Below are 17,045 nucleotides of genomic sequence, written 5' to 3' on the forward strand. Positions count from 1 at the left end.
GCCAATATCTTTGGACAGCAGATATGCACAGTGTCCACATTTCCCATGATTAAAGAGAACACTAACACACATATGTGTAGCAAAAATCATAGATCAGGCTTGGTTTGCAGGCAAGATATTTAAGGTGTCTCAACTGTACACATGACCCAACTGTACTCAGTCTACCCTACCTAATGAAAACAACCTAGGGTCTATTTACTGCAGTTAACTTGAAGTTGAAACATTTCATTGAGAGATTTTTTTTTTTTTTTTTTGAGTTTTGAGCAAGACCATTTGTTTGCTTTAACACTTAATGGACTTAATAGTGAAAGCCAAAGGGAACAGCTAGCTCTTCAAAAAACACTTTTTTATACTGCTGACAATGCTCAATTTATATTTACACTTCTGTGCCTGTGTGGTGAGAGTCCCTACCGTCAAACTGAATTGAGGTATTGTTAGCTTTGAAAGTGTACAGAGAAGTTATAACCAGACCTATCTAAAGGAAGCAAATTGGCTTTGTGTTCCGGTAGTGTTCAGTGCATTCTACTTCTTGTTGTGTAGATCTGCAGGGCATGTTTCTATTGTATGATTCATGACATGGCGTTAAGACCATTCTAGTAGTCCTCTCTGATCTACTAAGGTAGTGAGTGCATTACACACGTAAAGACCATTCTAGTAGTCCTCTCTGATCTACTAAGGTAGTAAGTGCATTACACACGTAAAGACCATTCTAGTAGTCCTCTCTGATCTACTAAGGTAGTAAGTGCATTACACACGTAAAGACCATTCTAGTAGTCCTCTCTGATCTACTAAGGTAGTAAGCGCATTACACACGTAAAGACCATTCCACTAAGTCCTCTCTGATCTACTAAGGTAGTGAGTGCATTATGGTGACATTCCACTAAGTCAAAAACAACACTTTCTATATTTGGCCAAAGATCCTTAATTATTGACAAGATAGAGCAACGTAATGCATCTCTATGGAAGCAAAATTCGAACAGTTCCGGTCTGCTTAAAGAGGCGTGTCGCAAAGACGTCATAGTGGGATATCGATCTCTGTCAGACTGGCAAGCAGTGCAGTTTGAATGTTAGCAGGTCTGCTTAAAGGGGGATTTAGCCCCCCTCCCCTTTGCGAAGACAGAACGCGGAAATGATCGAACGTTTGCGCCTCTCGCTCCGCTTTACCCCTCTCTGATTTGGCCAATGTGGTTATGTTTATTTTCTGGAACTCCAAAATGAACACACATATTCCCAAAGCAGAATTAGGCTACTGAATCTGATCTCAATACAGTTTGAGGAAAGTGACTCTTGCTCTATTTCGCCGATCACGGCTGAGGTCACCTGTAATGCTAAAAACTCGCTCAGTAGATGGTGGAGATGCTGGCATTGGCAGAAGATCAAAGGCTCTGATATACAGAGCCCTGTGCACTGTGCAGCCCAATAGTCAAGGGCAGTCAGTCTCTTCTTTTATAGGTTCTGACAATTGTTCCTTGAATTGTTCCTTGTTTTGGGGCAGCCATGGTCCACTGGTTAGGGCTTCCGGCTTGGGTAGGGTTGCCGGTTCGATCCCCGACCAGTCCACCAGGGCTGAAGTGCCCTTGAGCAAGGCACCTAACCCCTCACTGCTCCCCGAGCGCCGCTGGTTGGGCAGGCAGCTCACTGCTCTGGGTTGTGTGATTCACCTCACTGTGTGTTCACTGTGTGCTGTGTGTTCACTAATTCGGTTAAATTGGGTTAAATGCAGAGAACTGAATTTCCCTCATGGGATCAAAAAAGTATATATTCTATTCTATTCTCTCTTATTTCATTACCATAATCTAAGTCTGTGCCTCTGGTGCTTATCTTCTCTCTTACTGTATATCATTACCATAATCTAAGTCTGTGCCTCTGGTGCTTATCTTCTCTCTTATATCATTACCATAATCTAAATCTGTGCCTCTGGTGCTTATCTTCTCTCTTATTTCATTACCATAATCTAAATCTGTGCCTCTGGTGCCTATGTTCTCTCTTATATCATTACCATAATCTAAATCTGGGCCTCTGGTGCTTATCTTCTCTCTTACTGTATATCATTACCATAATCTAAGTCTGTGCCTCTGGTGCCTACAGTATCTTCTCTCTTACTGTATATCATTACCATAATCTAAATCTGGGCCTCTGGTGCTTATCTTCTCTCTTACTGTATATCATTACCATAATCTAAATCTGTGCCTCTGGTGCCTATCTTCTCTCTTACTGTATATCATTACCATAATCTAAATCTGGGCCTCTGGTGCTTATCTTCTCTCTTATATCATTACCATAATCTAAGTCTGTGCCTCTGGTGCTTATCTTCTCTCTTATATCATTACCATAATCTAAATCTGTGCCTCTGGTGCTTATCTTCTCTCTTACTGTATATCATTACCATAATCTAAATCTGGGCCTCTGGTGCTTATCTTCTCTCTTATATCATTACCATAATCTAAGTCTGGGCCTCTGGTGCCTATCTTCTCTCTTATGTCATTACCATAATCTAAGTCTGTGCCTCTGGTGCCTATCTTCTCTTAGGCATTTTAAAGTGACCGTTAAGTATATTTTTTGGTGGCCCCAGCCGTGGCGCAACTGGCTGGGGCACCTGCACCGCACGCCGGCGACCCGGGTTCGATTCCCGCCCCGTGGTCCTTTCCGGATCCCAGCCCGGCTCTCTCTCCCACTCGCTTCCTGTCATTATCTCTACTGTCCTGTCCAATTAAAGGCATAAAAAGCCCAAAAAAATAACCTTTAAAAAAAAAAAAAGTATGCTTTTTGGTTAGCGTATAACATGTGGTCATCTCACAGCTTTACACACAGCAATCTGTTGTACAGTGTAACACTGACCTATTTGTCGTCTTTATGACCTTCAGGCTGTGTGTCATGGCAAATATTCTAAATGTGATTTCTGGACTTCACCCATATGTGGGGCCTGTGGTCGGCCTCATTACCCAAATCTATAACATCCAGACTGAAGTCCATCAAGACAAGGTGGCGAGGCTACAGTCACGGGTCAGAGATATCGAGGGTCAGCTGCATAGTATGGGGGAATCAATGTCGCACTCAGACAACCTGAACAAGACCCAGAAGACAGTGATGCAGGTTCTTGAAGATGGTCTACATCTGATGAAGAAGCTGGAAGACAAGAGCCAGCTGCCCATCCCTTCTTTGGACAAGGAGTTTGACGATCTGAACACACGCTTGACTGAGTCCATACAGATGTTAATGCACTCCCTTACCATTGACACCCACAAGATGATGCAGAACATCAGCACAAGCATGAGCACACAGATTACGAGAGGAGAGGATGAGGCAGATTGCACTGCTGCTCTCAAGAGCCCCGAGGAAACAAAGAAAAGTGAGTTTTCTTAAAAGCATTTAGCAACTCAAATGAGTCAAATGTGAGTGTAGTTTATTACCAAGCTAAGTTAAACTAGAAGATAAACTAATAAGACCAGGGTTGAAATTAAAGGACACATGGAAATGACTTCTCTCCTCCTCACATATCCCACTAAGACATAATTGAGGTTAGTTCCTTATCAATATGAGTTTGGCTCAATGCTGAAGTCCCAGCACAGAGCTATACTACCAAAGATAACCAATGGACATGAAAACGCAGGGCTACCTATATTTCTTATCATACAATAAAATGTGTGAGTTGCTAGTCATGCTCCAAAAATGGTTGAGGAGAAACGGAATTCAGTATGAGATCAAAAGTCAAGTTAGAGTCAGGCCAGTTTGCCCACTTTGGCTTCAGGCCCCACCACTTTCATGTTCTTTTTAATGAAAAGCTTCTGATTATCCAACAGAGTCCATTCGGCAGCGTGTGAGTCAGCAGTTGAAGAATGCAATGAAGGATAAACATGCTAGCCTCTTTGAAGGCCCTGAGGAGACTAAAGTCCAGCTGGACGAGGTCTACACAGAGATCCATGTCGCAGAGGGAGTTAAGGAAGATGGAGCCCAACATCAGATGTAGACACAACAACAGACCAAAAAGGGCACAACCATCAGCTGTACTGACATTCTGAAATCCTCATCTGGAGCTGAAGTCATAACAGTGATGACCACTGGTATTGCTGGCATTGGGAAATCTGTCGTTGTGCAGAAGATCTGTCTTGACTGGGCAAGGAGAGCGCCCAATCAGGATGAAGAGGTGGATGACAAAGGAGAAGGAAGAGCCAATCGGGATGTAGATTTCATATTTGAGCTTCCTTTCCAGGAACTGAACTTACTCATAAAGGAAGAACACAGTCTTCACTCACTGTTACTGTATTTCTATCCTGAACTGAAGGAGATGAGCATTGAGATGTTAAATAATTCAAAGGTTTTGTTTGTCTTTGATGGTCTGGATGAAAGTAAACTTGAGCTGAATTTCAGAAGAGAACCCAGAATGAGTGATATAACAAAAAAATCGTCAATTAACAGTTTGATAACAAATCTCATCAAGAAGATTCTGCTTCCCTCCTCTCTCATCTGGATCACATCGCGACCTGCAGCAAGCTATCAGATCCCGTCTCGTTATGTAGACAAGTGGACAGAGGTCCGGGGATTTGATGACACTCAGAAAGATGAATACTTCTGAAGGAGACTAACAAACAGCCAGTCCCAGAAGATCATTTCTCAAATCAAGAAAGTAAACAGCCTCTACAACATGTGCCAAATACCAGTGTTCTGTTGGATCCTTACTCGTGTGCATCAAGAAAATCCAACAAGTATGACTCAACTCTTCATCCACTTCCTAGTCGCACAAACCACCAGGAAGGATAGAAGAGCTGGCCAAAATGAAACAAACCGATACGAACTCCTGAGGAGAAATAAGCAACACATACTGGGGTTGTCTGAACTGGCTTTTAAACTACTAAAAGAGGAACGCATCTTATTTAGCAAGCAGGACCTGGAAGATATGGACATTGTGGACAGTGTGATTGAAGACTACTCTGAGATGTTTACAATCTCCAAGAAAGACCAAACTTCCTGTACTGAAAAGTTTTACCGCTTCGTTCATCAGAGTGTTCAGGAGTTTTTGGCTGCCCTCCATGTGCTCTGCAGGTTTGTGAGTAAAACCCATAAGGCCCTGGAGCCCTTCACAGCGCAGGCTGCAGAGCAACTCAAAGGCTGTCAAAGTGACGCCAGCCGGGACAAGATGCCGTTGCATGTCCTGCTAAATGGAATGGTGGATAAAGCCTTGCAGTGCACCAATGGGCACCTGGATCTTTTCCTGCGCTTCCTTTTAGGAATAGCGCTGGAGTGCAACCTGAAACTCCTAAAAGGCCTACTTCCACAAAAAAATCACATTTCTGAAAGTGCCAAGGCGACTGCTGCATACATCAAGGAGCTTCTAAGCAAAGACAACAATTCTGTTGAGCGGTGCCTGAATCTGCTACTCTGTTTACTTGAAATGAATGATGGTTCACTGCATGAGAAAATTGAAGAGTACGTGAGATCTGGAAAATTTCTCAAAGCAGACCAGTGTTCGATACAGTCGTACATGCTTCTGACCTCAAAGGAAGTACTGGATGAGTTCAACTTGACCGTGTACAGGACGTCTCAGGAGGGTCGTGAAAGATTGCTCGTTGTGCTGAGGAGCTGCAGAAAGGCTCAGTAAGTAGTAATTGTGGTGGTTTAGAAACGAGAACTGTTTTTCCATTGACCTTCCTTGGTAATCTGAGGGTAGAAATGCATAATCTTTAATATGAAATTCTGAAATGACGTGACAAATTGATGTGACATTAATTTGAAATCATAAGGCTATACATTTGTCCTCTCACTGCAGACTTAATGGCTGTGGTCTCGGCAAAGATTCCTGTGGGGTTATATCAGCTAATCTCCAACTACAAACTGCACGCCTGAGGGAGTTGGACTTGAGCTCTAATCCTCTGAAGGATTCTGGAGTGGAGCTGCTGTCTGCTGGACTAAAGCAAAAAAACGGCAGACTTGAGAAACTGAGGTTAGTATTCTGTCTCAAGCCACCGGGTATAATTCTGGTGTTTGTACAGGTGGTCACATATTTCTGTTTCCCCTCACAATAATACTATTTCTTCACAATAATTGAGTTAAGTATGCTTAGTGGTCTCTCATAAGGACCCTGTACATGTTGCACAGCACTTATTAGGACTTAATGAGTTGATCATTAAGTTTGTCACGGATAGTTTGACGATTGCCTGTTGTAGTTACTGAGTGGATCTCTTCTGTCTGTCTTCTGACTGCAGACTGGCTGGCTGTGGTCTCAGTGGAGATTCCTGTAGGACTCTATCATCAGTTCTCCAGTCAGAACACTCACAGCTGAGAGAGTTGGACCTGAGCTCTAATCCTCTGAAGGATTCTGGAGTGGAGCTGCTGTCTGCTGGACTGAAGCACACTAACTGCAGACTGGACACACTGAGGTTAGTATGTAATCTTCAACAATTAGCATATTGAATCACATTCTCTTCTGTCTGTCCTTTGTAGTCATGTGAGATACATTTTGCAGTCAATCTATAATATTTAATATGCAGTGCCCTCCATAAGTATTGGAACACATGCTGAAGTTGACTATATAAGTATCTTTTGGAAATTGATCTTACATTTTTTTAAAAAAGAGGAAATATCCAACCTTTAAGGACATCAATTTTCTTTGTGAATGAATAATGTATGTATAAATAAATACAAGTTTTCCTTAACCCTTAAACAGGCAGAAGTGAAACAATTGATTTGCATTGAGTTCAATGAGCATCAAACAGGCTAATAGGCTAACTGAAGAAAACTGAACAAAACACCATGCCTATCTCTAGGTATGGTGAAAGGTGTGTGATGATGTGGGTCAATTTTAGTTCTATAGACCAAGGGAACTTTATCAGGATGCATAGTATCCTGGATCCATGAAATACGTGGCCTTTAAAAATAAAAAACTGCCTGCCCCTATGTTAACCCTATGTGTAAAATTCCCATAGGGTTACATAGGGGTGCCAATATTTTTGACCTCGGTATTTTGGGAAGAACATTTATTTATTCATGATACATTATTCATTCACAAAGAAAATTGGTGTCCTTAAAGGTTGGATTTTTCCTAATTTTATTACTTAAGCCATTAAAATCAATTTCCAAAAGATGATTTGATATTCCTCTTTTTAGTCAACTTTAGCATGGGTGCCAACAATTTCAACCATGACTGTATATATATATATATATATATATATATATATATATATATATATATATATATATATATATATTTACATGCAGTGTACCATATTACGATTCCATTATGTAAAGATCTTCAGAAAAAAAGTTTTCTAATTAAAATAAATCAATTTACCTACCTTAGGTCATTTGGGTGTGATGTTCTGTTGGTATTTCAAAAGGTTATAGTTAGCTCACAGTTAACATACCAAGTAAGTTCATTTAGATTTTTTTTTAATCTACTTTAGCACATTTTACAATACTGAAAACATTTTTGTTGTCCTTGTGTTCTTTTCATTGTATTTCTATATCAATGTAATGTTGTATTTGTGAATTCATACTTATTTTAATAAAATCATTGTTATATAGTTGATATTGGCCGGGTTTTCCAAAATTGTTAAGAAGCTCTTAAGTGCTAAGAACGTCTTAGGAGCGTTGTAAGAATGTTCTAAGAACGCTCCTAAGAAGTTCCTAGGACTTAAGAGCTTCTTAACGATTTTGGGAAACCCGGCCAATAACTGTAAGTGTTGTCTTTTCAGACTGGCTGACTGTGAACTCACAGGTAGTACTTGCCAAGTTCTGCAGTGTGCCATAGGCAGACTGAGCCTGCTGGACCTGTCCAACAACAACATGACTGATTCTGGAGTGGAGGACCTGTGTGAGGGGTGTGTGTGTGTGTGTGTGTGTGTGTGTGTGTGTGTGTGTGTGTGACTGATTCTGGAGTGTATACTTTACCTATCGTGTAAACGTCATTCAGAATATATCAACAAATTCAATTTTGGAAAATATCATCAATAATTTAATCCATAAATGCATATATGTATATTTCCAATTTATAAAATATAACACAGTAGCCGCCATTCCCTAGAACAGAGTGCATAAATGAATTTTATTTAAAAAGCAATATGTGCAAGATTGAAATAATCCATCAATTTCCATATTTGTAACAAAACGTTTTATACTTATTTATTTTAAGAAATGTACCACAGTATTTTGAATATAAAATGTGTGTGCTCTCTTGTAGACTTGCTGACTGTGAACTCACAAGATGTGCTTGCAAAGCATTGGCCTCAGTTCTCCAGTCAGACAACTCCCACCTGAAGAATCTGGATCTGACCAACAACGACGTCACCGATTCTGGAGTGGAGGAGCTGTGTGCTGCACTGAAACACCACAGCTGTGCACTGCAGGTGTTGAGGTCAGTACTGGTCCCGAGAAATGGAGACTCCCTCAAGAAATCAGATATCAAATCATGGCTCTCAAACTAGGAAAACTGCCCTTTTGGTTTTAACCACATGAACTCAGAAGTCAGATAGATATCCTGCTGTATGTGCTCTAGTGCCATATCAGAATACATTTGAGTTTCCTGGTGTGAGGTGCGTGTGTGTGTGTGTGTGTGTGTGTGTGTGTGTGTGTGTGTGTGTGTGTGTGTGTGTGTGTGTGTGTGTGTGTGTGTGTGGTATAGTGAATAAAGGTATAAATGAGTGGATGAATGAATGAAAATGTGGGTAAGTTGATGCATGATGTTATTTGTGTGAGCACAGCATTTCTTGTCATAAGAATCTGTGTGTCTGTCCCCTTCAGGCTCTCTGGGTGTCTGATCTCACAGACAGGATGTGAGTTTATAGTCTCAGCTCTGACATCAAACCCTGATTCTCACCTCACTGAACTCGACCTGAGCTACAATCACCCAGGATATGCAGGGTTGCAGATGCTGTTCCAGCTGCGTCGCACAGTAAATATCAAGTAAGTGTTGTGAGGTTTAAACGAAGTGCATTCATCCCTTTGTGACCCTGTGGTGGGCAGGATGAAATTACGTTTCCTCAGTGGTAGCTCAGTCAGAAACGTCCAGAAGAAGAAATGTTAGTTTCCTCAGCGGTGGCTCAGTCCGAAACGTCCAGAAGAAGAAATGTTAGTTTCCTCAGCGGTAGCTCAGTCAGAAACGTCCAGAAGAAGAAATGTTAGTTTCCTCAGCGGCGGCTCAGTCAGAAACGTCCAGAAGAAGAAATGTTAGTTTCCTCAGCGGCGGCTCAGTCAGAAACGTCCAGAAGAAGAAATGTTAGTTTCCTCAGCGGTAGCTCAGTCAGAAACGTCCAGAAGAAGAAAATGTTAGTTTCCTCAGCGGTGGCTGAGTCAGAAACGTCCAGATGAAGAAATGTTAGTTTCCTCAGCGGTGGCTGAGTCAGAAACGTCCAGATGAAGAAATGTTAGTTTCCTCAGCGGTGGCTGAGTCAGAAACGTCCAGATGAAGAAATGTTAGTTTCCTCAGCGGTGGCTGAGTCAGAAACGTCCAGATGAAGAAATGTTAGTTTCCTCAGCGGTGGCTGAGTCAGAAACGTCCAGATGAAGAAATGTTAGTTTCCTCAGCGGTGGCTGAGTCAGAAACGTCCAGATGAAGAAATGTTAGTTTCCTCAGCGGTGGCTGAGTCAGAAACGTCCAGATGAAGAAATGTTAGTTTCCTCAGCGGTGGCTGAGTCAGAAACGTCCAGATGAAGAAATGTTAGTTTCCTCAGCGGTGGCTGAGTCAGAAACGTCCAGCCTCATAGCAGGGCTGGACGTGTGCAAGTTGCAACACAGCTGAATGTTGGTCATTCATATTTTAGAAATAAATGCATCAAGTAAATACAACAATGTGAATGTCAAGGTGTGACACTGAAGATAGAGAACTTGTCATGTTTTTTTCTGAATTCATTAACAACATTTGAAGAGCGGAAATGTAAATCTATTGTTTTCGTCTTTTCTTTCTACAGTATCGATCACATTTCAGAGGGCATGCTTAACGGAGGAATGACAAAATGTAAGACATTTTCAGAATAATGTCCTTCATGCAGTGACCACATGATGACATTATGACAGCTATTTCATGGATCCAGGATACTATGCATCCTGATAAAGTTCCCTTGGCCTTTGGAATTAAAATAGCCCCACATCATCACATATTTCACCATAGCTAGAGATTGCCATGGTGCTTTTTCCAATAGGCCTATTAGCCTGTTTGATTTGCATTGAGCTCAATGAGCATCATTTGTTGCCCATATCACACTTGAATATTAATTCGCCAAACTCGTTGCAAAGTTTGAATGAACTGTCACGTTGCATCCGAGCTGAAACACAGACGTTCGGAACATAGCAACATTGTAGCATATTACTGACAACGGAAGAGATACACTGTGTTCCAAATTATTATGCAAATCACATTTTCCTCAGATTTTCCTAAATAGTTGATGCAAAAGCCAGTCAGTCTAATTTTAAAGTCATCAACCGTAAGAGAATAATTCAAATTTTATTGAACAAACCTCCCAATAAAGGCAGTATTTTTGAAAAAACTAAAAAACTCAAAATGCACTGTTCCTAATTATTATGCACAACAGTGTCAAGACATTGTATAGGTTGTAAAGAACTAAAAATGGTAATTTGTTGAATTTGCAGCATTGCAGAGGTGATGTAAATTAAATCAAAAGTTACGGTATTTCAATCAAAAACATCTTAACAGGACAAGTTCTATGTTATCATAGGACCCCCTCCTTGATATCACTTTCACAATTCATGCATCCATTGAACTTGTGAGTTCTTGGAGAGTTTATGCTTTAATGTCTGCAGAATAGCCTCCCAGAGCAGAATATCAGAATAGCCTCCCAGAGCTGCTGCTTGGATGTGAACTGCCTCCCACCCTCAGAGATCTTTTGCTTGATGATGAGGTTCTCAATAGGGTTGAGGTCAAGATAGGGCCACATGCATGAGATTCTCTCCTTTTTCTGCCCATAGCAGCCAATGACCCAGTTATTCTTTGCAGCATTTGTCATGCATACAAATGATTTTGCTACGGAAGGCACGGTTCTTCTTTTTGTACCTCGGAAGAAAGTGGTCAGTCAGAAACTCTACTCTCATTTTCTCACCATCAGAGACCCTAAAGGGGCCTACCAGCTCTCTCAACATGATTTCGGCCCAACCCATGACTCCACTACCTCCTTGGTATCCGCCGTTCATTCCGACATACCAGCACTCCGACATTGACGTCCAATTGTCGTAGTGGAGGCATGTCTCTTTATGGGAAAAAGTCCCACCAATCCGACATTTTTTTTTTTCATGGTCGCAGTGGCGGTATTTAACTTTTTTTTCAAACTACGTGCCATTCCGACATGAGGTCATTAATATGCTATTAATGTCATAACTATATCCAATTGTGTAAAATAATAAAGATTCACATGTAAAATGTCATTGTGAAGACTTCTTGATATGGTTATGCGTCTGTTGCGTGCGCGACTCGGGTTAGTGAAAGCAGTTCTGTATAGACATGGCAAGTTTTCATAACCATCGGCGCAGCTGTACCTATGTACCTATGACATGTTTGCCATGGGTAGTGGACAAAAAACACTAAAATCAAACAATATAGCCTATACATATCTGTAGTGCGTAATGGACACGGTTGGTCATTAAGTTATTTCAGCAATACGAAAATGTCTCGTCGCACGCACGCAGTTCAACCTATTCAGTACTGGTAAGAATAAAAAATACTTTCAGCCCTGGACCTATAGGGGATTGTTTCCCCCTATAAACTGTGGGGAAACATATTAAAACTGACATGCGATATCTAACTTAGGATGACTGCATGACATATAGGGTTTCCCCCCAGCGCTTTAGGCGCAGCCTTGACAGTAGCCTACAACACCTCCCGCATTGACTACGTCCCCGGAAATTAAATAAATAAATAAAATATGCTGTCACTTCGTCTGTTTAATGGCCTAGAAGGTTGTATTTGGTATCTGTGGATAGCTCTAGCTCTCCTCTTTTATCTGACATGCAAACCATATATTTTTGACCACAGTTTCAAAGTAGCCTAAGTAAACGGGAGTAAATCAAACGAAAGTAGCGGTAGCCGAAGCTATATGACATTCTTATTTGTTTGTCACTTCGTCTGTTTTTATAACACAAAAGGATCGATGTGTTTGGTATCAATGGAAAGCTCTGTTTCTCTTCTTTCATTTGATATGCGTGTCATGTCTGTGCGATGCCTGGTCCCGGAGTAATTCAAGCGAGCGCAGTGGCTGCGTGGATGAACGCAGAGCAATAGGCTATAGACTGTAAATATGATATACTTTGATTTATATTCATGATTTTATTTTATTGTCATATTTGATCGTACAGACACGTGTCTAGTCTCGTTGGAAAGCCTCGGTTCTGCTCTTTCATGCATCTCGCTGTGACTAATAATCACGGAACAATGTAACAGAGAAGAATGGGTGTGTTTTTTGACGCACTTTGCGTCCGTCGGGCTCATAGGGTCCATTAAATTGACTTGGAAAAAAATGGGATTTGTAAACTGTCGGAAAGGGGGTACTAAAATGTGTCGGATTGGCAGCATGTCGAAATAGCAGCATGTCGAAATAGAGGCATGTCGAAATGGAAGCATGTCGTAGTGGTGGCATGTCTGAGTGGCAGCATGTAACCACCTCCTTGCTGATGTCTCAGCCTTGCTGGCACATGGTGGCCATTCACCGTCCATTACTACATCCATCTGGACCATCTTGGGTTGCACAGCACTCAAACCTCTTTGAAAATTAGTCTTCATGTATTCCTGAGTCCACAACTGTTTCTGCTTGTGAGCATTGTTTAGGAGTGGCCGATAGTGGGTTTATGCACACTTGCAACCTTCTTGAGGATCCTGCACCTGGAGGTTTGCGGGACTCCAGAGGCACCAGCAGCTTCAAATACCTGTTTGCTGCTTTGCAATGGCATTTTTAGCAGTTGCTCTCCTAATCCTATGAATTTGTCTGGCAGAAACCTTCCTTATTATGCCTATGTGTGCACCAATCTGCCTGTGCTATGAATCAGCAACAGATTTCCTCACAGTACCACGATCAAGCATAAGTTTTCAGGAAATATGCAATGATTTCATACCTTGTCCAAGGTAATGCACAATTTCATGCTTTTCAGCAGCAGAGAGATCCTTTTTCATTCCCATATTGGTTGAAACCTGTGGCTTGCTTAATAATGTGGAACAATCTTTTTAAGTAGTTTTGCTTTGATTGGGCTTACCTGGCAAACTAGTCATCACATGTGTCTGAGATTGATTTAAATGGTCTAAAGAGCCCTGATACACAATACCATCCATGACTTTAATTGAAAAAAAAAAAAATAAATGTTAATGACACTTAAATCCAATTTGCATAATAATTTTGGAACACAGTGTAGAACTAATGACTGGCTTTTGGCCGTAGCAACCATCCATAACGACTGTCCTTTTGCCATAGCAACCATCCATTTCGAACTAGTAACGGCAGTTTGTCCTGCAAGTAGAAAGTTGATATGTGGCGGAAAGTAGTTCTACAATCAAGATAGTTTAGCGATGTAAACGTTTACATTGTAATAGGAAATTAACACTACACAAGTGGCAACGGTGGAATAAAACTATGTTGCAAATATACAGGTTATGAATACAAACGGGAGATAAGCGGGATAACGGACTTCGAGGTCTACCTGTTCGATGGAAATAATAGCTAGACGGAGGCAACTCTGTCTCCGCGCTTCGCACATCGCCGGAGTTCTAAACCTCCACCTAGCCATGATTTCCATCGAACAGGTCACCTCGTCGGCCGTTATCCCTTACTTAAATGTTGTCTGCTGTGTGTTGTGTGTGCAGATGCCTGTGCGCTCACCTTGGACCCAAACACAGCATGCAGATATCTCCTCCTGTCTGAGGGGAACAGGAAGGCCACATATGTGAATGACATGCAGAAATACCCTGAGCGCCCAGAGAGGCTTGGGGACGACTCGTATCAGGTCCTGAGCAGAGAGCCTCTGACTGGACGCTGCTACTGGGAGTGGGAGTGGAGTGGGGTGACAGCTGGTGCTGGAGTTGCTTATGGCAGCATGGACAGGAAAGGAGATGGGAGTGGACTTGGAAGCACCAATAAGTCCTGGAGTCTGATGTGCATTGGCGACAGATACTCTGTCTTGCACAATGGTATTGCAATAGATGTCCCTGCGCTGCATCCAGGCTCCAGAAGACTAGGTGTGTATGTGGAGCGTGATATTACAACAGACTTCCCTGCCCCTGCTTCAGACTCCAGGAGAGTAGGAGTGTATGTGGACCGTGAGGTCGGCACTCTGTCCTTCTACAGCGTCTCCTCGGATGCCCTCACACACCTGCACACCTTCTACAGCACGTTCACTGATGAGCCCCTACATGCAGCGCTTATGGCTTTTTCTGATGGAGACTCTGTGGCCCTGGGCTAGATGCTGTGTCCTTTAGCCTCTCTCTCAAAAGAAACACACACACACACACACACACACACACACACACACACACACACACACACACACACACAGAGAGAGAGACCACTCTCTGCAGAAACACACACACACACACACACACACACACACACACACACACACAGAGACCACTCTCTGCAGAAACACACACACACTGACTTAATTAATTCTCTCTCTTCATTGCGCATATAATACATTTACTTCATCTGTAATGTACACAAATGTATGTAGCATCTCTCTGCTTAACCTGCCAATTATCTGTAGTTCCTCTCAGATCCATTTGCCAAGAGCTACTCTCCGTGCATCTGAATGTGATTAATCTGGCCTGAAGTGAAACTGCTGTGCTTCACTGATAATTATAATCAGCCATGGTGTATTGTGTCTGTAATACTTAAGATAAGATGTTTAACAATAACTTAATTTGCATTTGAAAGAGCCGCTCACTAAGAGACACATTTAGTCAAACTTTCTTAGTCAGACAAGAAGTTGTATTTACACTGAATTATAATAAAAACTAATTTCATTACATCCACTTTACTCTCATATAATTATTGTGGAGGACCTCTAGAATATAACCATATGTGCCACTTTTGCATAGGTGTTTTTAGTTAGATGAAAAACGTACAAATCTCAAGGTATAGCAGACTGCCTCAAAGTGCCTGAAAGGCCCCCGGAATAAGATAGATAGATAGATACTTTATTGATCCCCAAGGGAAAATTCAAGAATAAGATATAATAAGATATTTTACCTATAAATAAGAAAATAAGCTCAGTGGGCAAAGTGAATTAAATAGTATGTTGTATTTAAAACCTTGCTTAATTTACTTTATAACTTAAAACCGTGTGAAATGTGGCATGTGTTGTTCGTGTGTAGCCTAGGGATTCATATAGCACACAAGGCTAGATTTGTCTGTGCATACAATCCCCTCATTTAGACCAGTTCAGACGTTTATGTCTGAATATGCCACACTAATCAACCTTTTCCATTAGGTTTATGTCTTAACATACCAGTCAATAATATACCCTCTACTTTGCGTTTATGTCTTTACATGCCACTCGATAGTTAACCCTGTCCATTACGTTTTTGTCTAAACATGGCCCTCGATAGTTAACCCTGTCCATTACGTTTTTGTCTAAACATGCCACTCGATAGTTAACCCAGTCCATTACGTTTTTGTCTTAACATGACAGTCAATAATTAACCCTGTCTATTACGCTTATGTCTTAACATGACAGTCAATAATTAACCCAGTCCATTACGTTTTTGTCTAAACATGCCACTCGATAGTTAACCCAGTCCATTACGTTTTTGTCTTAACATGACAGTCAATAATTAACCCTGTCTATTACGCTTATGTCTTAACATGACAGTCAATAATTAACCCAGTCCATTATGCTTATGTCTTAACATGACAGTCAATAATTAACCCTGTCCATTACGTTTGTCTTAACATGACAGTCAATAGTTAACCCTCTAAACCCCATGCCACTTAATAGTTAACCCTGTAAACCCCATGCCATTCAATATTTAACCCTCTAAACATCATGCCACTCAATAGTTAACACTCTCCATTATGTTTATGTCTTAAAATGACACTCAATATTTAACCCTCTCTATTATGTTTATGTGTTAACATACCATTCAATAGTTAACCCTCTAAACCTCATGCCACTCAATAGTTAACCCTCGAAACCCCATGCCACTCAATAGTTAACCCTCTTAACCCCATGCCACTCAATAGTTAACCCTCTAAACCTCATGCCACTCAATAGTTAACCCTCTGGAGTCTGAAAAAATGTTTCAAACACACATCTCAATCTTTGCTAGTTTCTGTCCTAGAAACATGTAAGTGGCACCATTAGAAATATTTATGTTTTAAAAGAGAATATACCAATGGCACTTTGTAAAAACAATAAAAGAAAATCCTAGGATTTCAGTCCTCTCACCTGCAGCAGGCCCATTCAAAAAGCCCATTCAACTTACTTTGCATTTGAAAGAAACACTCACTAAGTGACCCATTTAGTCTGACTTTTTTCCAATTTGTAGTAAAACTACATAACATTTTTCTTTTGTTCTCTTTACTTGTATGGAGCCAACACAGTTGTTTTCAAGGTTCAAACTTCAAAAGTCTTAGCTCGATATATTTATAGTGCCTTTTTAACCTTTGACCTTTAACCTTTGAAAATTGTTTTTTAAATAGTTGTGTTTACACTGAATTATAATAAAAAGTAATTTCAATACATCCACTTTACTCTCATATAGGCCTGTCACGATAACAAATTTTGCTGGACGATAAATTGTCCCAGAAATTATTGCGATAAACGATAATATTGCCGTTCTGAGATCATTTTTATCTAATATAATGATAATGGCATAATAATGCAGGTACTACTTTTCAAAGATCAATAACTTGTATTTCTAATGAATAAGGAACTGGAATGGGAAGACATTTTTAAATATCCACAATAAATGAACAAAACAACCAAAAACAATAAATACAAAGGACTCTCAGTCTCTACTAAGACTGTATCTCCAGCAAATTAAAACGTGACATGCAACAGGGGGCGTGTAGAGTGACAGTTGCTAAGCCTTATGCACGGAACTAAATGTTTGGTTTTTTTT

At 40.9% G+C, this 17,045-nt stretch overlaps 1 protein-coding gene across 1 annotated transcript; it reads left to right on the forward strand.

Annotated features, from left to right (window-relative positions):
* Window positions 1-2,901: 2,901 nt before the first annotated feature.
* On the forward strand, window positions 2,902-14,434 carry LOC134080474 (NACHT, LRR and PYD domains-containing protein 12-like). The gene is made up of 8 exons (XM_062536940.1): window positions 2,902-3,349; window positions 3,801-5,592; window positions 5,765-5,938; window positions 6,201-6,374; window positions 8,174-8,347; window positions 8,734-8,895; window positions 9,901-9,947; window positions 13,791-14,434. Exons 2-8 carry the CDS (start codon window positions 4,643-4,645, stop codon window positions 14,384-14,386), a joined length of 2,277 nt encoding a protein of 758 aa, XP_062392924.1. The 5' UTR covers window positions 2,902-3,349; window positions 3,801-4,642; the 3' UTR covers window positions 14,387-14,434.
* The last annotated feature ends 2,611 nt before the right edge of the window (window positions 14,435-17,045 follow it).

Source organism: Sardina pilchardus, chromosome 1, assembly GCF_963854185.1.
Source record: "Sardina pilchardus chromosome 1, fSarPil1.1, whole genome shotgun sequence".
NCBI lineage: Eukaryota > Metazoa > Chordata > Actinopteri > Clupeiformes > Clupeidae > Sardina > Sardina pilchardus.

What these genes read in the sequence shown, in the direction of transcription:
- LOC134080474 (XM_062536940.1), top strand. Translation starts at nt 4,643, where the DNA reads ATGTGCCAAATACCAGTGTTCTGTTGGATCCTTACTCGTGTGCATCAA. An exon ending in GGCAGACTTGAGAAACTGAG is followed by an intron (nt 5,939 to 6,200) that starts GTTAGTATTCTG and finishes TTCTGACTGCAG; the next exon opens with ACTGGCTGGCTGTGGTCTCA. An exon ending in TGCAGACTGGACACACTGAG is followed by an intron (nt 6,375 to 8,173) that starts GTTAGTATGTAA and finishes GCTCTCTTGTAG; the next exon opens with ACTTGCTGACTGTGAACTCA.